Source organism: Colobus angolensis, unplaced genomic scaffold (genome assembly GCF_000951035.1).
Source record: "Colobus angolensis palliatus isolate OR3802 unplaced genomic scaffold, Cang.pa_1.0 Scaffold10, whole genome shotgun sequence".
Taxonomy (NCBI): domain Eukaryota; kingdom Metazoa; phylum Chordata; class Mammalia; order Primates; family Cercopithecidae; genus Colobus; species Colobus angolensis.
Window position 1 is genome coordinate 14,790,908 of NW_012110919.1, and position 25,782 is coordinate 14,816,689.

Below are 25,782 nucleotides of genomic sequence, written 5' to 3' on the forward strand. Positions count from 1 at the left end.
AGGTTTTCAGTAGTGTAGTCTGGGCAGGTCTCTTTAAGAGGGTGGATTTGAATAAGGACTTGAAGAAAATGAAGGCTGTTTAGGGGAAAAGGGTTCCAGTTCTTGGCAGGTCACTAAGGCAGAGATGTGGCGGGCAGGTGTGAGTGTTACCATCTGCTCTGTAGAGCTGGAGCCATCCCAGTTTCTACAGCATGGCCAAGTCTTTTACATATAATGAGAAGCCTTGAATGATCCAATGTGTCCACGTTATGCTATGCCAGAGATGACAAATCCATATAATGGACCTTTGAGAATTTGGCTGTGGTCCAAATGCCTGTGGTTGTGTGAGTCTCAGCTGTGGCCTTTATATTCACTCTTCAGAGCTTCTGTAGCCATGGCCACATCTCAGTGTGATAACAAAGAGCCCCCAGCTCAGGTAAGGGTTTTAATGACTGAACTCAATGAACCACAGTTAATCCATTCATTAACTTAGATATCAAATATCAGAATGGTAGCTGCCATAGCAGGCAAAGCATATGACTAGAGTAAGATTACTCATCATCTATTACTAGTTCAATCACATACTAACTTATTGACTCTGAATAAATGGCTCAATTTCTCTATGCCTCAATTTTCACTACTGCCAAATCAAGATAATACCCTTTGCTCAGTCTATTTCACAAAGGCATGGTAATATTTAAGTGTAATGATTTAATAAGTATGAAAGTATACTGGAAGATATAATGCACAAGGAAATATGGCTTAACTATCTCTATGCCCTCAGAATACAGCATAATGAATGGCATTCTACAAATGTTTTTTGAGTAAATAAGCAGACAAGTAAAACTTACTGTGTGATGACAACCAGGAAAAGAGTCATCCCATTGGACATAACCTATGTCTACACAATAGAAGTAAAGATAATATTTAGCATAGCTACCTTTATAAATCAAGCCAAATAATATATTATTCTAGATTTTCACTTAAAACTTTGTTTAAGCAGAAGTTATTTCACAACATGATAGAAAACTATAGACTACTCTCAGTTTAGCTTGTTGAGTCCTTTGATCTAGAAAAATATCTATATTCTTACCCAAACCAGGAAGAAGAGAAGGCCAAAGAAAAAAAAACTGCAATATTGCTCAGATGATCAGTATAAAAAAGACATCAAAGAAGGAAGAGGAGGAGGAAGATAAATCCTTTTCAATAATTTCAATATTTGGAATATAAATAGCCATTGGATTGGTTGAATGTTACAATAAGATGTAAAGGAGCGATAAAAAGTGTTTTGTCCTCTAGCCAAGATGTTTCAGGTGCCAAGAATTCTGCCCAATGAGTAGACAAAAAGAATGCTCAGCTGAATCTAACACTAAGCTATTTGTAGAATAAAACTGGATTTCATTAAAAGTGCCTACTCAGCAAGAAATCCACAGGCTATGGCAGAAACATCTCTCTCTCCCACTGGGAGACCATTTTTTTAACTACTTGAAATCATAAACAGATATTTTGAAAGCTTGTTTTGTTAGTTCTGTTTGCTCCACCTTGGCCAGAATCAATTTTATCAATGTCCCCATTAGTCATGGAGGGGTCCATGGAAGCATTTCCAAATAGTTCTCACTGATTTCTCCTAATGAAAGTGTTTAGGGACTTACTATTGTTATCTCTTTTCTAAAATTGTCACTTCCCAAAGCACCACTTTCTGTTGGAAAAATTCTAGGAGTTGTTGGATCTGTTGAAACTATGAAGCAAATTTTTCAATTATCTAGATAGCTATTCAAGAAAGATCTATACCTAGCTGCTGTTTTGAGATCTTTTTCTTCTTCAGTTTGTCAAAAGCTGCCAAAAGAATTTTTAAAAAAACTTTTTTTAACCAGAAAATTGACCTCAGATTTGCAATCTCTAGTCTTTTTTCTCCTACAAATAAAAGATACGATGTAAACAGTTAAGCTTGTTCTGCTTCATAAGAATAAACTCTGACCCCATTGGCCATCTCACAAGGTTTGGGAAGACCTTGTTCAAGGTTCACAAAAGACCAAAGCAAGTCAAGTGGATGTCTCAGCATCAGTGGAACCTCTGGATCCACATTGCCTGGATTCAAATCCTTACCCACCATTTCCTAGCTTTGTGACCTCGGACAAGTTACTCATGGTCTTTCTGTCTCAGTCTTCTCGCCTGAAAAATGGGAATAATAGTAATACTTATTTCATTGGTTACTCATCCTTTCTCTGCCTCAGTCTTCTCATCTGCAAATTATAAATAATAGGAATACTTATGCATTAGGCTTATGGTGAATATTCAATGTGTTAAAATTTAAATTTATTAAATCAATATGAAGATTCAGTGAAATTTACATAAAAGATTAAATAAGTTATCAGTTAAAGATCAGAAGAGTGCTGGGCACATGATGAAAGCTACGTGTGAGTCTGCCATGACGTGATGGTGATGATGATAATGATGATGATGAAGGTGATGACTCCTCTTTCTTGAATCCTTCTCAAAGCACACATGAACCATGTTACTACCCAAAGTGATCAAGGACGAAAAACTCAGTGACAAGCATGACATAGAGAAAAGAGCAGTGAAACACTAACAAGTAACAGACTCCTACAACCACAGAGGATATTCCACTTTGTTACCCAGGAACTTTCCAACAATTCCCCATTTTTTCCTTTTCCAATACGGGAAAAGTCTCTTCAGATTCCAATCAGAAAATTCCTCCTCTCACCCAAGAGGAAACTATAACCTCTCACATTGTCGCCACTGAGGACAGATCGCAGGGGCAAAGGAGGTGAGTGCTGATCAAGGAAGGCGGGAGGAGGAGGCAGTGAGAGAGCAAACAGCAGTCCTGGGGAGAGGACAGCCGCACCCAGTCTTACGTGACTGTCCACAGCACAAGGAGGAAACTGGAGGGATCACACTGCCCATGGAATATTGCTGATTAAAAACCACTTGAAATGAGACAGAAATTACAACAATCTGCAAAAGGAATATAGACCACAATAAAGAAAGTGACAGTTCACCCAGCACGGGACATATGGATCAGCAAAGCTGAGACAACTCAGGACAGGGGAAAATCCAGACCTACTTCAGAGCTACAGTGGGCTCACAGTAGAGGTCTGTGTAGCTACTGTCTGTTACATTTGCATATTTTAACTGTAGAGTAATAGTTAAGGGTGACTGAATACCTACCATATGCTAAGTACCAGTCTAAGCACTTTACTTGTCAATTGCAGGCACATTTTAGGGAGAGGGGATAGGGATTTAAAATAATGTGAAGAATCCCTGTTTATAGCAATCAAAAGAGCCTAACAGAAACAAAATTAATTAACACACCTATTCAAACAATTTCTAAAGAATGCCATGTGCATTATAGCCATTTTTTAATGCAATTAATTGATAAACTCTATGCACAGGTCTCTGTGGCCACTGGCAGGCTAACCTCTCTTTCTAGCAATTGAAAAATGAAATAATCTACCTGCTAAAGTCTAACATGATATTTCCCTTAGAGATGTTGATAGAACACAGAATCTGGAGGTTGCCAATATAAATTTGCAAAAACAGAAAGCATCCCTTACTCTCAAAAACTTGGGAAATGCCGCCTTAAGCAGAGTTGCACTGTTTTTTGTTTCATTTGGTTGCATTGTTTTAAAGGACTTCTCAGAACTTTCAGTGGACTAACAAGCATGGCCAATCCATGAGAAAGGGACATCAGAGACAGGGTTTCCCAAATTATCTGGTAAGAGAATTCTTCCCCACTATGCCTACAGCATTTTCCATAACCAAATTGTGTTTAGTAAAACACTATTTAGGAAATGCTAGTATGGGCTCATTTTATTATTTCACCTAGAATCTAGCCTGTTCCAAACCCCGGATTTTTATCTACATCCTTTAGAAAGAAAGAATCAGAAAGAAGCATCCAACTTATGTCCCTGGGATATTTTTTAAGGTAACACAGCTACTCTAACAGATAACTATCAAAATCTCACTGGTTTCATACAATCACAATCAATTTCTCCTCAAGCAACGGTCCAATGCTAGTGAAATCACCCAGGAAGCTTTGGAAAATTCTCCTGTGCTCCACTCCCAGGCATTCTGATTCGGTTATTCTGGAGTGGAGCTAAGCATCGGGCATTTTTTTAAGCTCCCCACCCGGGTTTCTGGGCTGGCCTCTGAGGGGCCTGTCTATGTTGGAAAAGTTTCCTAGATTATTGGTCATTATAAATATTGTTTCAAAAGTTGAAAGGAGTGGGGGAGAGAGAGAGAAACTTTGTAGAGAAAAAAAGGATCGGTGAACCAAAATTAGTATCTGTAAGTGCATGAATCTCCCATTTAATTTAGTGTCATGAGACGTGCCTGTTTTGTTGATAAGTCCAGACCTTACCCTTCCTGGTGCTGGGTCTGACACTTTTCCATCGTGGTTTCCAATAGGACTGGGAACGCCATCTATTATTTATTTATTCATTAAATATTGATTGTTTCAGCAGCAGAGGGCAGTGATTGACAGTATTGGCTCTGGAGTCACACAGTTTGAATACTAGATTTACCACCCATTAGCTGTGTGGCCTTGGATAAATTCCTTAACCTCTCTGCCTCAGTTTTCTCCTCTGTAAAATGGGGAGAATAATCTTGTTCCACCAAGCATTGTGAGCATTAAACAACTAAATCCATGGAGAGGCCTAGAATAGTGACTAGCATGCAGTAAGTTTTCAAAAAGTGATGGCTACTATTCTTAACCATTTTCATTATTATTTTCAAGTGCAGGCTCTCTGCTCTAGGCATCAAGGGGTACAAAGAAGATGAGGCTATATTCTTCTGTCCTCAAGGCATTCACAGCTGGGCATGGGAGACAGACAGACAGACGTGACCACGGCATTCATGGCATTATGTGCAAAATTGTAGGAGCATCTTCAGGCTGTCCTGTGGAGGGGCAGCACAAGAAGGCTCCCTGGAAGGGGTAGCTTTAGATCTGGACCTTAAAGGGTAAGACTGAACCTACAGGCTCAGTCACTTGTTACTGAAGTGGCACGGAAAAGAAGAAAGAATGAGTCAAAACCCACCTGTCAGCATCTGCAAGGAGACTTTTCTTGCAGTGGAGTTTACCCAGGGTGAAGCCGCCACCTCCTGCAAGGTTTCTGCAACATTCATTTCACACCTGGGACTATGCCCACTTGTGGGCACTCCCCCAACCCTGCTCGACAGCAAGCTGGAACCTTTGCATTGGCACCAAAAGGCCTGCAGTGTTGCATGGTGTGGTTGTGGAAACGCTGGGAGGGCCACAGGGCAGCAGTAGGCAGGACTAGAGGTGGGGGCAGAGTAGAGGAGAGGAGAGGCAGGACCGTTCTGAGAGTTTCGCAGGCACAAAAATCCCGGGCCAAGCCTCTGCCTCAGCCCCTGCAGGATATCCTGTCATTCAGCCAGGATATATAGACCATTTACAGTGGCCATTCACCAAGACTCCTGGATTTGCCATTTTTCCTTTCTGAAGGCAGGTCTCAGCTATCTCCTGGTTCGATCTAGGAAGAAGGAAAGGAAGGGATTTAAAAGTAAACACTGAAATGAGAAAGAATTCACTGGGAGTTTATCAAACTAAGTTAAAATAGCTAAGTCAGCCTGACAGGTGCTTGGCACAGAGAAGGAGCAAATATTTCCTCATCATGCTACAACATTTAGTAATCTTTTGTCTTGGATTGGTTGTACAAAATTTCTGCTCCCCAGCTGAAACCACAAGGCAGGTAAGAGGAGACTTTGATATTTTTTTCATTTGTTAATTGTCATGATGTGTTCAAAAGCTTGTTTTCCTCTCTTGTCATGGGTAAAGGGTGAAATCTGGACTTTATAAAATACAGAGAGTGTTTGCAGAGACTAAGTCCTAATTGTGACGCACGGTCTTTCTGAAGGTGCACTAACCTGCTTGCTGCTCTCCTGTGCTAATGTGCCCCGCTGTTGTTGGGATCTCTAATTTTAGCGCTAACGATCCTCTTTCCAGTGCAGATGTTGGCATCCTGTTTTTCATTTGTTCTAATAGTCTCATTATTGTGAATATCTACCATCCCATCTTCCTGACTGTAGAAAATAACTATGGCTGTGGAGAGATGGTCTGGGGAATTCCAGGGTGGATATCTCACTGAGGAACACAAGTATCAGGAATATTTCCAAAATCATCAGGCCTTCACTCTTTCATCTCTTCTGCCTTCCACCGAGTTGTAGTAAAAGTTCCCAGGGAAGTCTTACGAGTGGCCCCTGTGAAGTACATCAGTAGACGGAACCCTCAAGCAAGCTCACCAAGGTGTCATCACAGAGTGAGGCCAGCTGTCAGTGAGACAGCATATGATTTCTGATCCATCAAGAATGAATCTTAACCATGATTCTGCATCTGTACCTGGCAAATTTTTATCAAAACCAATTTTATTACAGTTGGCTGCATGCTCTGATAATGTTTTCATGAAAATATGGGAAGATGGCCTAACGGCTTTGAAATTTGGTAGGGTTGAGTTTGAACGGTGGATCTCATTTTTCTGTTGAACAAATAAGTCTGAGGATTAGTCAGATCCTCCACAGCTGTTTGACCCTGAGCAAGTTTTTTTAATCTCTTCAAACTTCAGTCTTGCCCCCGACAGTGCTCCACAAATGGTAGTAATTATCATCACCATCATTATCTTCTTAATCACCATCATCATCATCACCAAGTGTTTGCATTCATGCAAAAATCAGACTTTAACTGATTTAAACAAGCTGAGTTTACTTCTCAGAGAGGACAAGTCTGTAAATACTGTATGAGAGAGAGACTGAGCCTTTTCATTTGAAAAGGGCAATTTGAAGGTCAAGAGGTTTCTTAAGAAGAGGGTTTTAAATCTAGCCCACAAAGAAAGAAAAGACAAAGTAATGTAACCCCACATACTTATCCAAATATGGAAACCCTCATGTAAAGAAAAGCCTGCTTTAAAAAAAATGCGGAGGTGTCATGACAATTAAAGAAGGTTAATTCAAACTATATCTACCTGTAGCTTTTATTATTAGTCAATAAAGAACCTTCTAGTGCTAGTTTGGTTCATGATGATCACCAAATGAAAGCTCCTGGTGAAAACAGAGATTTCAGTTTTCTATATTCCACTCAGGTGCAGGAAAGAGAAAGGGCTAATCAAGGAATCACAAGACCAGTAACTCACAGGGAGACCTTGGGCAAGTCACTGCAACACCCCTCACCTCAGTTTTCTTCCAGCTAAAATGAGGATGATGATACCTGCCCTACTTATCTTCAGAGTAGTGAAGATCAAAGAAGATGATATCTTTGAAAGAATGTGTAACTGATAATTGTTCTGAAGATGTAAAGTTTCTTTTTATGCAGACTTTATATATTTCAATGAACTTAGAAGCAGTGGTGACATTTCCACCATGCCTAGCCTATTGCTGGGCCCGTGGATGAGCTGTGGGATAACACAGAAGCATGAGACACGATCCTGCCCAAGAAGGGGGTTTTAATGAAGTGCAAAGACCAACAAAATGTGCTCCACTGGGCCAGCCACAGGAAGAGTAGAAGCTGAGAAAAGGAAGAAAAATGAGTGTGGTTTTGTGAAAGAGGTGGTGTGAAACACGGCCTTGAAGGACATGGTTTAGGTAGCCCAGTGAAGGGGAGAGAACATGCCAGTTAGGAGAGGAAACAGGCACAAAGGTAGGTGAAGAGTTACAGGAGCCAGCATTCACCACCTGTGATACTTCAGACATTTTTGCCAGGAAATTTGCACCTGCTTAAATGACCTTCATCATTCAAAGGTCTCAATAACCTCACGAGTGGTTATTAATATCTCCTCTTTATAGGTGATGGCAAAGGGTAAGCAATTCATTCAAGATAGTACACTTAGCAAGATATAGAGTTTGACTCCAAACTTAGGTCTTCTAATTCCCAAATTTAGTCTCTCACAGTTGCACAAAGCTGCTCCATCTTAAGCTTGATGGGGAAATGAAGAAAAGTTGAGGAAAGGGAGGCGTCTCTTGGGCAGGATCAGCCTCGGCATTATGAGCAACGGGGGATCCTAAAGACAGTGCCAAATTGGGTCTGGATCATTCAATTTAGCAGTTATATCTCCACCACCTTATGCTGCTAAATAACTGTTTCTAGCACATCTGTCTGATTTCCCCAATTCATTCATTTAATCAACAAGTATTCACTGAGCATTGCTATGCGTCAGATACTATGTTAGGGCTTAGGTACAACAGTGGACAAAGCAGAGAAAGATCCCTGCTCTCCAGGAGCCTACTTTTCAGTTGGATTATAATCTAAAGATTGCAAATATCTTTGAAACAGTAACTGTATCCTCCTCGGCACTGACACAATGCTGGCTCTAGAGCAGACATTCCTGTGGAATCAATAATGAAAGAACATCCTTGAGATCTGCTGATCTATGACCAATTGACCTTGAATAACCTGCTTTAAGAATTTTTCACTGGAGAGTGTATTCTGCAATATATTTCAGTTTCCCCACTTGAATAAATGTGGGTAATAACATTATCTTACCTTGCTCAACTTCAGACTCTAACTCAGGTATGGCAAATGTATAGTGCAAACAGTGGCTCTTCTTTCACCTACAGCCATGGCAGACATTGCTTATTGATCTCAATACTCTTTCCAGATAAGAGTGAAAGGAGCAAATCAGTCATTACCAATCAACCTTATCACCATCCCTGATGTTTCATTTGAGATAATTGGAGACATTCCAGTGGAGAAGACTGGCCATGCTAGATGTTTTGCAAGACTCTGATAACAGGAATCAGGAATTAATGTTCTTTGTTTTTTTATATTTACACAGGCAAGAAGATGTGATAGGAAGTCTCTTCTTACGATTAGGACCGAGTGCCGATCCTGCACTCTCAACCTTAGAGTCGAGTGCCCAGATGGTTACACCAAGATTACCAATGGCTCTGTAGGAGTTCGAGATTGCAGGTACTCATGAGAAAATAAATGTGCTGGAACTGTGAATCCAACTTGAAACTTCCTGTCTCAAAAACTAGAAAAAACATTTCTATGACTTTTCTCTTGCTCTAAGACAATAAGCCCAAACTTAGGTAATTCACAATTTATCAACTTGAGTCCAAAATATATATTGTTGACTGGGCATGGTGGCTCATGCCTGTAATCCCTGCACTCTGGGAGGCCGAGGTGGGAGAATGACTTGAGATCAGGAGTTCGAGACCAGCCTGTCCAACATGGTGAAACCCTATCTCTACTAAAAATACAAAAATTAGCCAGGTGTGGTGGTGCATGCCTGTAATCCCAGCTAGTCAGGAGCTTGAGGCATGAGAATCACTTGAACCCAGGAGGAGGAGGTTACAGTGAGCTGAGATCGAGCCACTGTACTCCAGCCTGGGTGACAGAGTAAAACTGTATCTCAAAAAGTAAAACAAATAAAATATATATTGTTATTCATTCACATTTTAATACAAAATTGACTTATCTTGTATTGCACATAAACATTCTCTTTTCATCTTGCCTGTATTTTGAAAATCTGGGATTTCTTTAATTTGGAAAGAATTCAAGTCTTGAACGTGTTAAAAGCCTTGAGTCTGGTAGTCATATCATTAGCTATAGACCTTGATACTAATTAGAACTCGAAGAAGGGGAAAAATGAATTACAGCATGGTTGCATTTTATGTAAACTTTGCATTCTTGAAGACCTCTTGGGATTCAAAACTCTGATAATTCAAGGCTAATTCTGGCAAAGGATAGCAAATGGTTCTGCTCACTAGCTAATGGGTGCAGCCACGGGGCTCAACTGCAAACGCAATTTGTATTTGCTCAGCCTGTTTATTTAGAATCAGATAGTAGTCAATGAGTTTGCTTTTAATTATGGGTTGAAGGATTTTTTTTTTTTTTTTGCGTGAAATGAAACCTTAACACTATTATATCACACTATTTTAAATTCACATTTGCTTAATGTGACCACACTGTATTCTAAAATCAAAATCATCATTTTAAATAAAAGTTTCCCAGCATTAACTAACCTAGAATTAGCAAGCAGTGGGTATCATCAGATGGGATAATTTTTACCTGTTCCTCCTTTTGGAGGTTAGATTCGAATATGATGATTGGAGTTCATATGGTATATGATTAATGTCTCTGCATAATCAGGACTTGCAACACCTTGATTGCTCCTGATTCTTTCTGGAAAAAAAATAGTAAGCATATTCATCAGCTAACACTCAATTACTAAAGCTGAAAACTTTTTTGTACTGGCTACTTTTTTGTTCATTGCCAAGGTGGACACTTGGTTATATCCCAACACACAAACACAGAAACACACACACACATACACACATAGGATAAAATTTTTGCATTCAGAAATGTTTTAGATTTAAAGACTTTGGTCTGTCATTAATCTATGCTAGAACAAACTCAGGATTGGTTCTTCTGTTTTATGTTCTTTGGTTCTGTTTAAAAATCACTTTATTGAGATATTACTGACATACAAAAACCTGGACATTCTTGAGGTACACAACTTGATGAATTTGAAGATAAGTACAATCCATGAAACCAACACCACAATCACTGTTATAAATATATCCATCATCTTCAAAAGTTTTCTCCCCCCTCTTTTTTGTGATGAGAACACTTAACATAAGATCTCCTCTCTTTGCAATGTTTAAGCATATATTACATTATAGTTTAGGCACTAAATCTCTAGAATGTTTTCATCTTTCATAACCAAAACTTTGTACCCTTCAAACAATACCTTCCCATTTTCTCATCCTTCCAACCCTTAGCAACCACCATTCCACTCAATTTATATTCATCATTTAAGTGAGATCATATAGTATTTGTTCTTCTGTATCTAGCTTATTTCACTTAGCATGATATCCTCTAGGTTCATTCACGTTGTCGCAAGTTACAAGATTTCCTTCTTGTTAAGGGCTGAGTAATATTTCAGTGTATGTATATGCCACATTTTCTTTATCCATTCATCCATTGATGGATGTTTATGTTGCTTCCATGTCTTGGCTATTGTGAATAATGCTGCAGTGAACATGAGAGTGAAGAGATCTCTTTAAGATCATAATTTCAATTTTTTTGGATATATAACAAGAAGTAGAATTAATGGATCATACGGTAGTTTTATTTTTAATTTTTGAAGGACCTCCATACTTTTTTCTACAGCAGTTATACTAATTTACATTTTCACCGACAGGGTACAGGTGTTCCCTTTTCTCCACATCCTTGCCAACACTTGTTGCCTTTTGTTTGTGTGCTTTTTATAATAACCATCCGAATAGCTATGTGGATGTATCTCATTGTGGTTTTGATTTGCCTTTCTTTGGTGTTTAGTGATGTTGAGCACTTTTTTATATATCTATTGGCCACTTGTATTCTTTCAAAATTAGTTCCTGAAGGGATATGTGGTTCTGCCCTTGGACTCTCCTTCTGCCCATGTCTGTGAAGCGGTGTCCCTGCCACTATTCTCAACCATTCAAAAAAAGTCAACTCTATCCCCAACTTGACTGTTCATAAAGTATGTGACTGTGCTGTTAATCAGCTATATTTCAACGACGGGCTGGGGAGGACAACCTTGAACTTATCATCACATTATTCTTAACAACAGCCCAGTTCAAAGAAATGGAAAGAAACAACATTTATAAAGGATTGTCTCTAGATACACTAAGTCTAATCCTAGAATAAGCCATGCCCGCAAAGATCTCTTTAAATAGACAATGGTGTTTAACCTCCATAGAATTGTTATTCCAGAACTGTATCTCAGCCAGCACTAGAAACTCTTCTAAGGAACTCATCATTTTATCTCCTACTAGGATACTGTATGAAATGTTCGTTGCTGCATTATACTGCCTCTGCCACAGGCATTTCTTCATCTGCAGTGTCTCCAATAAGTATGCTAAACCTGAGCAATGGGTTTGCTTTAAATCCACACATGCTGTGCATTTTGTAACTCATGATCTCTCCCTTCCTGCATTGACTGCTAGGACCCTCAGTGATAAGTTTTAAGCACACCTCTAGCACGTGCCTAGGCCTTAATATTTATTTCATCTACTAACTTCACTTCTGATAGTACTTTAGATATTTCCCCGTATGTTCATTGTTCTCTGATTTTTTCATCCATTTCTCACAATTAAAAATAATCATAATTAAGTTTTATGCTACCTAGAAAGCCAAATGTGTTCCATCTAGATATTTTTAAAGGTAGATAAGTATTAAGACCTAAATTGAAAGCTAAGGCAATTCTACCACCTGAGTAACCGCATTGCTCTTATCGTGGTCTAATGTCCTCTCTTTACCCTCCAAGGTACACCTTTGAGGTCAGAACATACTCTCTGTCTCTCCCTGGATGCCGCCATATTTGTAGGAAGGACTATCTCCAACCTCAGTGTTGTCCTGGCCACTGGGGCCCATACTGTATAGGTAAGTGGCACAATGATTGGACTTTGAGACTTGCTTCTTTGTGTCTCATTTCATAGCAAATTGAGATGAAGGAAGCCCAATAAAAAGAAGAATATTAACATCCATTTGTAGAAATTTCTGTTAGTCTACATGTAGAAAATCTTTCTTGCCCTGTTAGCTTTCACAAAGCAATCTGCTTTACTGCTGATAGAGATCTCTCTTTAAGAGAATTCCTCTGTAAGCCAGAAAAAGGGACAATTGAAAGGATATCCATTTTTATTTTAAAAGATATTTGCAAAAGAAAGGAAGTTAAAACCTGGGCTATTATGACCCCCAAATACAATTTTCTTTAAGAAGAAGTTTTGTTGCAATGTCTTGAAGACTGTAGTTATCGTTTGGCAACCAGAATAATTATTAAATATTCTAAAAATCTGTCTTAGGATGGAATATCAAACTTTAAAATGGTAGACTTAAGACACATCAGGGTAAAGAAACAGTGTAAAGTTAATTGTGTAGATATGCAGATACACATATACATAAAAATTAATTCTGACCAGGTTTTACTGTAGGAAAAACTACTAGCAAAGTCTGAATCAATGGTATAGTTAGACTTCTGTGATCAAGCATAGCATTTGATAGCTGAAATTGAAATTTTATCCTTAGTATAGATACTAACACTCAAATAGTGACTGAGTCCTTGCTACCTGTGGAAATTATGTCAAGTCTTCTTTTTTTGGTAGGAAAAAATCAGGTATTTTAATTTATGAATTTGCAGTTCATTCCCCATCTTTTTAGATGTAATGACAACATCTCCTTAGGATCCACATAAAAGGAGAGATTCATTCTCTTTTGCTTTGTTTTCGTTCTGATTAAAGTAATACAAGCAAATTATATACAGCTTGTAAAGTTTAGAAAGGTATAAAGAAACAAAAAACATCAGTTTATATTCTATCACATATAGGAAACCTTAAATATTTTGGCATGTTTCAGTCTTGGCTTTTTTTTCCATATAACTTGTAAATAGTTGAATCCATACTGTATGCATAATATCTTTTGGGTTTTTTGTTTGTTTGTGTTTTTAACTAACAATTAAACGAATAAATGCTTCTATTTACTCAATATTGCTGACATTAGGTACCACAGAGGTACTCAGCCTATATTACCTGATGTAATTTTTAAAACAAATATTTGAGTTAGACATTTTTATCCCCATTTTGCCTGTGAGAAATCAGATTTTAAAATTATCTTTTGCCAGTTTCCTTTGGACTGGTAAGTGATAAAGCAAGTTCCAGTTCAAAGCTGCCTGGCACCAAAGCCTACCTCTTTCTGCTCTGTCCTACTGCCTAAAGCAAACCTGTTCAAAAAGGAGAGCCTCAGAATGTGTTGGTAATGTATTTTTTGATTGGCAGGTCCTTTCTGCCTTCCCAGGAAATGCCTGGATTAGACTTCTTGCCCTGGAAAGGTCAAGGTTTGGGGTTCAAGAGATCCTGCCGATGGCCGGGCGTGGAGGCTCACGCCTGTAATACCTGCACTTTGGGAGGCCGAGGCGGGCGGATCACGAGGTCAGAAGATCGAGACCATCCTGGCTAACACGGTGAAACCCCATTTCTACTAAAAATACAAAAAATTAGCCGGGCATGTTGGTGGGCGCCGGTAGTCCCAGCTACTCAGGAGGCTGAGGCAGGAGAATGGCCTGAACCCGGGGGACGGAGCTTGAAGTGAGCAGAGATCTCGCCACTGCACTCCAGCCTGGGCGAAAAGAGATCCTGCCGCTTCTCTCTGCTAACTCCTCTACACTCAGTTTTACCTCAGCATGTTGGCACAGCATATTTCTAAGAGTTTAGCAAATAAGAATCAGGTGTCTTTTAAAGCAATTAACTCAATGTTAATCAAATGCAGTGTCTTTTAAAGCAATTAACTCAGACTTCCAGATTTTAAGAACGTTTTTTGTGCCAAATGTAGTCATGATCATGTCTAGGTCTTATAGATATTTTGATACAATAGAAAGAATGTTTAGATTTGCTTTTCTCTTTCTAACCCATAAAAACAAATCTGATGCTAAGTTATTAACCAGACACATTGAAAACAAGGAATGGCTTTGTCCAAGACGCAGAACAAAAGTCAGCATGTCCAACATAATGAAAACAGCCAGAAGGGCAAAAGAACACTGGGCCAGCAGCTAGAACTTCGTTCCACCACTTACTGGTTGGGGCAAGTGACTTTCTGCCTACTCCTCATTCTCCTCATCTGTCAAATAGGAGCTAAAAGTCCTACTTTACAAAACTGTAGCTGAGATTTTAAAACATGAACCTAGGCGATAAGACTTGGCAAAGTCTATGACAAAAAGAAGGACCTTTATAAATGTTTAATGAATAAATGAATCAGTGACTAATAGTCAAAATTGACCTCTGATAATGAAAGATGAATAAAATGACACTCCTTCTCTAAATCCTTTTTTAACAGAGGGTAACTCTTAGAGCATGAGTAGGCAAAGAAGATTCAAGATCTTTTAGCAGGTTTATGCCATCATACTGTGCTATGTGCAGGCAAATGTGGCCAGGTTCACATCTATAATCAAAAGAGTCCAAAAGGGTAGCTGGGCATGGTGGCATGCACCTGTAATCCTAGCTTCTTGGAAGCCTGAGGCTAGAGAATTGCTCGGGAGACAGAGGTTGCAGTGAGCCAAGATCATGCCACCGTACTCCAGCCTGGGTGACAGAGTGAGACCCTCTCTCAAAAAAAAAAAAAAACAGAGTCCAAAAGCATTCTTTGAATGCTCAAACATTTCCTTCAGACAGGTCTTAAAGCCAGAGCAGCAAAACATGAAAACTGGGGCCTGGACATTATTTCTACTGTCCTTTCACTGGGGCAAAACAGTACTCCCCTTTATCTTCATCTTCCAAACACACTAGATGTCTCAAAAGGCTTCCTTCCTTTGGCCAGGGAAAAAGATAAATCCTCTACTTGGCAGTATATTTTACCTCTCACATTTTGTGGTGATGACAAGCAAGACCTTGACTATCGCTTTACATTTCCGTAAGGATAAGGCCATTTTGGAGCTGCTGACATGGGTCTATCCTTCTTTCTGAGGAAGCACATTCCCAGGTTTCAGAATGGCCTTGTTTCCAAAGCAAATGGAATATCCACTTCCTTTTTAATGCACTGACAAATACATTCATATGCAACACTTCTGGGTTATTTCAAAAATATATCACTCAAATTGGGAAATCACCCTATGGTCAATGCTGAAAACTTGGAAAATGTAAAGAAACACAATGAAAAAAATTGCCGTCATCTTCTAAAATTAAGAACAAAGCATGAATTCTCACTTAGGGAAAAAAAAAATAAGGAAGGTGTTTCTACCTGGATGTAACCTGCTTCTCCCTAATTAAAAATTACACTACTTTACCAAATGTGCACATGTAGATCTTTCCTCACAAAAACACATTTCTACTTTGGAACTTAATCACGTCTGAACAGCCGATATTCTATTTGGGATGAAATCGATTTTTTAATTTGAACATCCTACTTTTTTTTATTCTGCCATGAACGTTAATGGATTTGTGTAACAACTCAAAGTGATGGAAAACGAGCATGTGCAAAGGAGTTACACCCAAACTCAATTGTGGATAAAACAATCTGATTATTTCAAAAAGAAATAGTATTGATTTTTCTTTTTTAAGTCAATGTCATCGAATTTTCTAAATTTATTTTTTATATCATGTTATTTGCATTTCCAGACCTCTTTTTCTTTCTCACTGCATATTTCTTGCCATTCACTATCCAGGTTACAAATAATAGACCACAGGGATTTGAAACCATCCTTTTAGGCATTTCCTTTTTTGCTTTGAGTGACAAATAATGCTGAGTTCACTTAAAGAACATATTTCACTTCAGTTTCCCAGGCAGACAAATCCAACAAGAGCTTTAAACGGAAGACTGGAATAGATTTTCTGCCTAGCACTGTGCACCAAGCTTTTTTTTTTTTTTTTGGTTGAGACGGAGTCTCGCTCTGTCGCCCAGGCTGGAGTGCAATGGCCGGGCACCAAGCTTTTTAACAAAGGTGGTGACATGGAATAGGCACCTCTAGAGTTTCTTAGGAGATAAAGTTACAGAGAAGTCCCTGGTCTCTTGTGGGGCAGGAAGTGCATTATCTTCCTTTAAAGAAACAGACCAGCTGTTGATTTGCTGACGGCTTATAATGGTAAAGCCTCCTGCATTAGAAAAGTCAGGATGCAAGAGACCACCAGAGTAGTGGTGACCCAAGGAAATGTAATAATGACCTAGAATAGTCTTATCAGTTTCTTGAGCCTCACAATGCATCGGAAACATGCCCTTGTAGCAAATTCTGTAATATCTCTTTCTAGCATCATTGCTAAGAATGTCAATTTTACCATAGCTTTTTCTAATGGGGGCCTGAGATGATAGAAAATGATTTGAAAAGCAGGAAATAAATTACACTGTTTCCTTAAAAGTTTTATTGAATAGCCAAATGAGCTGTTTTCAAAAATTGTTAAAACAGTCTATCTCGGCCATAAAATGAGGATTCCTCATACCCCCACATTCCTGCTACCTTTTCTTCCAAGTTCCTTCCAGCATTGGCCAGCTCATAAAAATCAAGCATTTATTGAGCACCTACTATATGCTGCACACAATCAGATATATAATAGGCCCGATCCCTAATCACATGTATGATAGGTCCCTATCTCCAAGGAGCTCACAGACTAATGAGAGAAATTGACATGGGAGCAGAGGAGGAAAAACAGTTGTACCTGTGAGCCCAGGTGAGGACACTGGGACTTTGAGGAGTTTTGCTGCCTGCCGAAAGAGAACCAGCTAATAAGTGTGGAGCCACACCAGGAAACAGGGACTGTCTCACTGCAGACCCCAGTTCTAACTCATTACTCTCTCCTGCTTTCCAAAATACCTGATTGTGTTGCAGGCTCAACTTCTGGAAAAATAGCCTTCCACTAACTAGCCCACCCCTGGAATTCTTGCTTCCACCATTAGCTGGGTGCCTGCTCTGCCTGGGGTTGGTTCCATGACACCTGAGCTGCCTTCTGAGAGGCAGCATGGTTTTACAGTAAGATCGCAGACTCCAAAGTCAGTTTTCCTAGCTTCCATTCCCAGCTTTATTCTATTTCAGTTCTGAGATTTACTCCCTCTGCAGCATTGCCAGATTTAGCAAATAATAATACAGGGCACCCAGTTCTATTTGAATTTCGGATAAACAACGAATCTGCAAACAATATTTGGAATGTACTTATGCTAAAACAATATTCATTGCCTATCTGAAATTTAAATCTAACTTAGTATCCTATATTTCACCTGGTAACCCTATTCTTTGGTACTGTCTTCCTCATCTATAAAATAGAAATGATGATGCTAACACACCTACCTTCCAAAGATTGCACTGAGGATTAGGTGAGCTAGTATGTGGAAAGTACTTAGGATGTGCCTGGTAGATGGTCAACCTCCAGAACATACTGGCTAGCATTTCTGTCTTTTGTGTTTCTCAGATCATCAGAGGCCCTCTTTATTTCAGGGAGTGTTTATTGACTTGATTTTATATTCTAAAGTGCTGGCCTGTTTTACTCTGCCTTCAGACTTAAGGACTCAAATTCTTCAGTTAGGCCTGATTGCAATGCCAGTTCCAACTCTTAACGACCATGTAATCTTGGGCAAATTACCTCGCTTCAGTATTCTTACCTATAATCTGAGTGATGAAGATGATGACGATACCTTCCTCATTTAGTTGTGAGAATGAGAACATACATGAAAAGTGGTTGGCGATAGTACATGCTCAATAAATTCTCTCATTGAGCTGATAACTAATTCCCTACATAATTTCAGCACTTTAGTAAGGACATTTCTGTACATCTCATTTCTTTGTGTAGCTTATGGTCCCATATGCGTATTTTTTTTTTCTCATGATTGTCTGCCTTTCTATGGATGGACCCAGTGGATCATGCTGATGTCTCAGGCCACAACAAAGGCCTGTCTTTGAGGAGCATAAGGAAAGTGATCTCTTACTCAGCTACAGTTTGCTACAACAAAATACTATAGACTGAGTGGCTGAAACAACAGATGTTTGTTGAGTGAGAGAAAGGGAGGGAGAGGGCACTCTAGTGCTCCAGTTTTCCTTCTTTTTATAAGGATACTGATCCCATCACAGAGAGTCCACCCTGATGGTTTCATCTGAACCTCCCAAAGGCCCTACCTGCAAATACTATCTCATTGGAGGTTAGGGGCTTCAACATATGAATTTAGGGAGACACAAACTTTCAGGCCATATCCATAAGTATTCACCTTGGCCTTTCATCCACGGAGTCACAAGCCACTAGGCAAGAAGGCTGGGCCAGGGTGAAGCACCTCCTATAGAGAAAACCTCATATCCATTGCAGAATATTTGATGTTGTGGCTCAAGAAAGTCCCCAGGAGATAGCAATTTCCAGCCAGCATGTGCCTTCACCCTTTGCACAGCTACAGGCAGACACCTGAAGAACTGTGGATGGATGGCAGAGCACTTGTTTCAAAGAGGAGGATGTGTTGGGGCACTTCTTCAGAAATAAGCACTAAAGTCGGCCCCACCAGCCTCTTCCTGACCACAGCAAGAGACAGGCATACTCCTTCCTGTCCTGGCTAAATTTTATTTCACTTTCTTGTGAAAACACAAAGAGAAATTATTGCCAGTTTTGAAGATAATAGTAAACATCCAACACATGTTGAATGAGTCAATTAAATGAATGTAAAAGCTATGCAAAACATTATAAGTAGTCCATACAGAAAAGCAAAATTACAAGCCAGAGCTGAATGGGAATCATTATCTCTGATCCTAGTGGCTGTGACCTTGTTACCAAACCTTGCTAGGCTTCAGTTTCCTCTTAGATAAAATGGTGATAACAACTTCATAGGGCTATTGTGAGGATTAAATACTGAGATAGTACACATAATGTGCTTGGCATGCTACCCAGGGTCTAGATTGCTAAAATAACAGCAACAACAATAAAGCAAGGGCAGCATAAAAAGGAAAAAAAAAAAAAGGGAGTCAAGAAACCTTTAAAGGGGCCAGGGAGGTGGCTTGAGCCAGTAATCCCAGCACTTTGGGAGGCCAAGGAGATTGGATCTCTTGAGGTCAGGAGTTTGAGATCAGCCTGGCCAACATGGTGAAATTTCAGATCTACAAAAAATACAAAACTTAGCAGGGCATGGTGGTGGGTGCCTGTAATCCAAGCTACTCAGGAGGCTGAGGCACGAGAATTGCTGAAACCCGGGAGGCGGAAGTTGCAGTGAGCCAAGATCACGTCACTGCACTCCAGCCTGAGTGACAGAGCAAGACTCCGTCTCAAAAAGAAAAGAAAAGGAAAACCTTATAGACCAAGATCTGGCTTCTGGAAGGTGATCAGCAGTGTTTTGCTAGATGGCTATTTGAACCTGAAGAACTTCCTCCTGAACATTTATTTTTTTGCAACTATATTAAAACATTCAAATTGAAAGATTTCTCGATTGAAAGTAGGAAATTATATAACTTACCATGTGTTTAAAAATAGACATTTATGAATCTAGTGTCTGAATCTGTTTTCCTTTCCAGTGAGAACAAACTATAGAAAAGGATGTTTGTAAGGTCTAAATAGAAGTGGAATTTAATCAATCATTTTTTGGACATTAATTGCCTTTTCCACACTGGTCTTTGAGACACATGATCAGTGCTAATGGATTTTTTAAAATTTATTATCATAATTTACATACAGTAAAACTCAACCTTTTAAGTATACAGCTATTCAAGCTTTGACAAACCTGAAGAGTTGTGTGGCAACCACCACAATTAAGATAGGAAACAGTTTCATATCCCCCCCAAATTCTGTGTTGCCAAGCCCCTCCTCAACTCTCAATCCCTGAAAAATACTAACCTGTTTTCTGTGCCTATAATTTTGCCTTTATGTCATATAATTGGAATCATTCAGTATGTACCCAGTATGTACCTTTTTGAGTCTCGTTTCTTTCACTTGGCACAATGAATACGAGATTCATCCATGTCATTACCTGTATCAAGTTTCATTCCTTTATAATACTTTACAGTACTCCATTCTGTGGCTGGACCCAGTTTGTTAAGCTATTCACTAACTAAAAGACATCTGAGTTTGTTTCCAGTTTAGGGCAATTAAAAACAAAGCCACTATGGACGTTCACACACAGGTTTTGGGGTGAATGTAAGTTTTCATTTCATTTTGGTAAATACCTGGGAGTGGTTGTCCTGGATTGTAGAGTAAAAATATGTTCAACTTTATTAGAAACTGCCAAACTGTTTTCCAAAGTATCTACATTATTTTTCATTTCTATCAGCAATGTATGAGGATTCCAGTTGTTTGGCATCCTTGCTAGCAATTGCTATAATCAGATTTTTTTAGCCATTCTAATGGATGTATAGTGGACTTGCATTGTAACACATTTTAATTTGCATTTTTCATGTGCTTATTTGCTATTCATATATTTTTTGGGTTGTTTGTATTCTTATTATTGAGTTTTGAAAGTTCTTTAAGTATTTAAGATATTAGATGTGTGCTTCGTAAATACTTCTTCCCAGTCTGTGTCTTGTCGAAAGACAAGTCTCGTAATATTGCCTTTTGAAGAGAAAACATTCTTAATTTTGATGAGGTTTAAATATACCATGCCTTTATAGATACTGCTTCATGTATCACATCAAGAAATCTTTGACCAACCTTATATCACGAAGATTTTTTTCTATATTTTCTTCCCAAAACTTTGAAGTTTTAGGCTTTACATTTAGATCTATCATCTATTCCAAGTTAGTTCCTGTATATTGTTTGAAGTATGGATCAAGATTCATTTCTTTGCATATAGATAATTTCAAAAGCTCCAGCAATGTTTCTTGAAAAGATGATCCTCTCCTCATCAAATTGCCTTCGGACCATTGTAGAAAATTAATTCATTGTCTATGTACAGGTCTATTTCTGGACTCCCTATTCTGTTCCACTGATCTATATGTCTATCCTTCCATGAATACCACACTGTCTTGATTACTATAATGTTACAGTAAGCCTTAAAATGAAGTAGTGTAAGTCCAACTTGACCTTTTTCAAAATTATTTTGCTTATTCTAGTACCTTTGCTTTTCCATTCAAGTTTAGGATCAATTTGTCAATTTCTAACAACAAAAAAAGTCCTCATAAGATTTTAATTGGAATTTTACTAAATCTATAAATGCATTTAGGGAGAACTGACATCTAAAAATATTGATTCTCTTATTCATAATGACAGTGTAGCTCTCCATTTACTTAGGGCTTCTTTTATTTTGTTTATCACTGTTCTATAAATTTCAGCTTACAAATTTTGCAGAATTTTTATCAGATTCACACCTAAGTTCTTCATGACTTTTGGTACTACTTCTAACAGTTTTTTGAAATTTCAGTCCCTAATTGTTAATTGCTAGTTTATGGAAATAGAGTTGATTTTGTATATTGACCTCATATACTGAGAAATTACTAAATTGATGTGTTAGTTCTAATAACTTTCTGGAGATACTTTGGAATTTTCTCCATAGACAATAATGTTGCCTGTGAATAAAGACAATTTTATTTATTTATTTCTAATCTGCATTCATTTTATATCATTTTTTAACCTTACTGCACTGACTATGATGTATTTATCAGTTTTGTATATTGCTAGGGTCAGGTGGCTATAATATTGCTTAAAAATTTTGTATCTGTACTCATTGGGGATGTTGGTATATAGTCTTCTTGTTATGTATTTGGTTTTGGAATCAGGATAATAATGCTCCCTATATTGAGTGAACTGAGATATATTCCCTCTTCTTCAATTACCTAGAAGAGTTTTTGTAAGACTGATATAATTTCTTCCTTACACGTGAGATAGTATTCACAAACAAAGCCATTTGGCATGGAATTTTCTTTGTGTAAAGGATTTTTAATTTTAAATTCAACTTCTTGGATATAAGAACATTGAGATTATCTATTTCCTTTGAGTGAGCTTTCCTAGTTTTTTACTTTCAATAAATTTGTCCATCTTTATCTACATTCTCAAATTTATTGGCATAAACTTGTTCATAATATTCATTTATTATCCCTTTAATGTCTACAAGATTTGTAGTGATGTCCCCTCTCTCATTTCTGTGATTGGTAATTTTCATCTTTCTTTTTTTTCTGATTAGTCTGGCTGTAAATTCATCCATTTCATTCACCAGCTTTTGGTTTCGTTTATTTACTCTATTGCTTTTCTAATTTTTATTTCATTGGCCACTGCACTTTATACCTCCTATCTTGTGCTTGCTTGGGTTTCATTTGCTATTATTTTTCTAACTTCTTTACCTTAAGTTGTAAGTTTGGGTCATTATTTTAAAACTTTCTTCTTTTCTCATATGGTACTTATTTAGTGCAATAAATTTCCTTCTAAGCATTGCTTTAAATGCATCTCATAAATGTTGATACATTGTGTTTCAATTTTATTCAGTTCAAAATAATTTTTAATTTCCATCTTGATTTTTTCTTTGAAATTGGTTACTTTTAAGTATATTTTACTTCCAAATAGAATAATTTTTCAGATACATTCCTGCTATTGTTTCCAAATATGTTTCTTTTATTCAGTGAATGCAAATTAAGATATCAAATTTGTGAGATTAAGCTAATACCATGCTTAGAAGGAAATGTATCATTTACTTATATTGTGGACAGGACACATATATTATTTGAATCCATTTAAATTTATTAAGACTTGTTTTATGACCTACAATATCTCCTATCTTTGCAGCTGTTTCATGTGCTCTTGAAAAATAGGTGTATTCTGCCACTGTTAGATGGAGTATTCTATAAATGTCAATTAGGTCAAATTGATTAATAATGCTGTTCAAGTCTTTTCTATACTTAATAATTATTTATTTTTATTTTTATGGGAAATATAATTCAATAGCCTTAATTTTAAGACTACTTGTTCTATTGGTTATTGAGAGAGGTACTGAAATATCTACTGTAACTGTATATTTACCTATATCTCCTTGCAGTTCAATGAGTTTTTGTTTCATGTACTTTGAAAATCTCTTATTAGGTCAATACATATTTATGGTTTATGTTCTATTGATGAATTGATTCCATTAACATTATGAAATGAACTTCTTTATCCCTGGTAAAAATATGTTAACTTGAAATCTACTTCATCTAATATTAATATGAGCTACTTCAGCTTTCTTTTGACTAATGTTAGTGTGCTTTTTTTCTCCCTCTTCCTTTAACATAATTGTATATTTAAAATATACAAGTTTGTAGGCAGCGTATAGTTAGGGTCTCTTGTAGGCAACATATAGTTAGTTATTGCCCTTTCAACTAATATGACAGTCTTTTAATTAAGGTTGTTTAGACCATTTATATTTAATATGTTAGGTTTACATCCATCATCTTGCTATTTATTTTCTGTTTGTTCCATCTGTTCTTTGTTCCTTTTGCCCTCTTTGTTTGTCTTCTTTTGTATTAATTAATTCTTTTTTATGATCCTCTTTTATCTCCTTTGTTGGCTTACTAGCTACACTTTTTATTTTTGGCAATTTTTTAAATGTTTCCTTTAAGGTTTATGGAATAAATCTTTAACTTAACACAGTCTACCTTTAAGTGATATTACACCACTCTATGCACAAGAATCTTACAACAATATACTTCTATTTCTACACTCCTATCCTTGGTGCTATTGTTGTTATGTATTTTACTTCTGTATATGTTAGAAACCCCACATTATATTGTTACCAATTTTTCCTTAAACAAATGAACCATCCTTTAAATGATTTAAAATATCGAAAAAATATATTTTACATTTAAGCACATAATGACGATGTCCAACATTCTTAATTCTTTTATGTGGATACAGATTTATATCTGGTATTATTTTCTTTCTTCCTGACCAATTTTCTTTAACATTTCTTGTAGTGCAGGATATCTAGTGATAAATTCTTATGCCTTTCGTATGTCTGAAAAAGTCCTTATTTTGCCTTTGTTTTTGAAAAACATTGTTGTTGGATATAGAATTTTAAGTTGACAAATTTTTGGTTTTGGTACTTTAAGGATGTTGTTTCAATGTCTTTTCACTTATAGTGTTTCTAACAAGATCTGTTGTCATTGTTATCTTTGTTCCTCTCAGCATAATAAATCCTTTTTCCCTTTGGCTGCTTTTAATTTACTTTTTATCACTGGTTCTAAGGTATTTTATTATAGTGTGTCGTTTTCTTCATATTGTTTGTGCTAGGTATTATTTGAGCTCTTGGATCTGTGGGTTTATAGTTTTCATCAAATTTGGAAATTTTGACCACATTTTTTTCAAATACATTTTCTCCCTTCCTGCTTTTCAGAGATTCTAGTTATACATATATTAAAATGTTTGAAGTTGTCCCACAACTCACTGATGCTCTGCTCATCATCTTTCAGTCTCTTTTCTCTCCATGCTTCATTTTGTATAGTTAATATTGCTTGTCTTTAAGTTCACTAATCTTTTATTTCTCAGTCTTTAAACTGCTGTTAATTCTATATCTTGTATTTTTATTTCAGATGTTGTATTTTCATTGGTAGAAGTTCAATTTGGTTTTGTTCATATCTTCTTTAACTTGCTTATTTCTCTACCTTCTTGAATATATAGAATACAGTTACAGTAACTATTTCTAAATCTTTGTCTACCAATAATATCATATAGTGATCTCTGCATTGGTTTCAATTAACTGGTTTTTTCCCTCATTATTTATGCCTAGTAAATTTTTTTTTATTATTATACTTTAAGTTCTAGGGTACATGTGCATAACGTGCAGGTTTGTCACATATGTATACTTGTGCCATGTTGGTGTGCTGCACCCATCAACTCATCAGCACCCATCAACTCATCATTTACATCAGGTATAACTCCCAATGCAATCCCTCCCCCCTCCCCACTCCCTTTGATAGGCCCTGGTGTGTGATGTTCCCCTTCCTGAGTCCAAGTGATCTCATTGTTCAGTTCCCACCTATGAGTGAGAACATGCGGTGTTTGGTTTTCTGTTCTTGCAATAGTTTGCTGAGAATGATGGTTTCCAGCTGTATCCATGTCCCTACAAAGGACACGTACTTATCCTTTTTTATGGCTGCATAGTATTCCATGGTGTATATGTGCCACATTTTCTTAATCCAGTCTGTCACTGATGGACATTTGGGTTGATTCCAAGTCTTTGCTATTGTGAATAGTGCCGCAATAAACATACATGTGCGTGTGTCTTTATAGCAGCATGATTTATAATCCTTTGGGTATATACCCAGTAATGGGATGGCTGGGTCATATGGTACTTCTAGTTCTAGATCCTTGAGGAATCGCCATACTGTTTTCCATAATGGTTGAACTAGTTTACAATCCCACCAACAGTGTAAAAGTGTTCCTATTTCTCCA

At 37.5% G+C, this 25,782-nt stretch overlaps 1 protein-coding gene across 1 annotated transcript in view; it reads left to right on the forward strand.

The window, feature by feature from the left end:
* Positions 1–5,426: 5,426 nt before the first annotated feature.
* The window catches only part of STAB2 (stabilin 2), a 170,973-nt gene continuing 150,617 nt past the window's right edge, over positions 5,427–25,782 (forward strand). Inside the window, exons 1-3 of the mRNA XM_011935100.1 lie at positions 5,427–5,711; positions 8,784–8,917; positions 12,264–12,379. Coding sequence (XP_011790490.1) covers positions 5,634–5,711; positions 8,784–8,917; positions 12,264–12,379 — 328 coding nt within the window. The 5' untranslated portion in view covers positions 5,427–5,633. The remainder of the gene's footprint in view (positions 5,712–8,783; positions 8,918–12,263; positions 12,380–25,782) is intronic.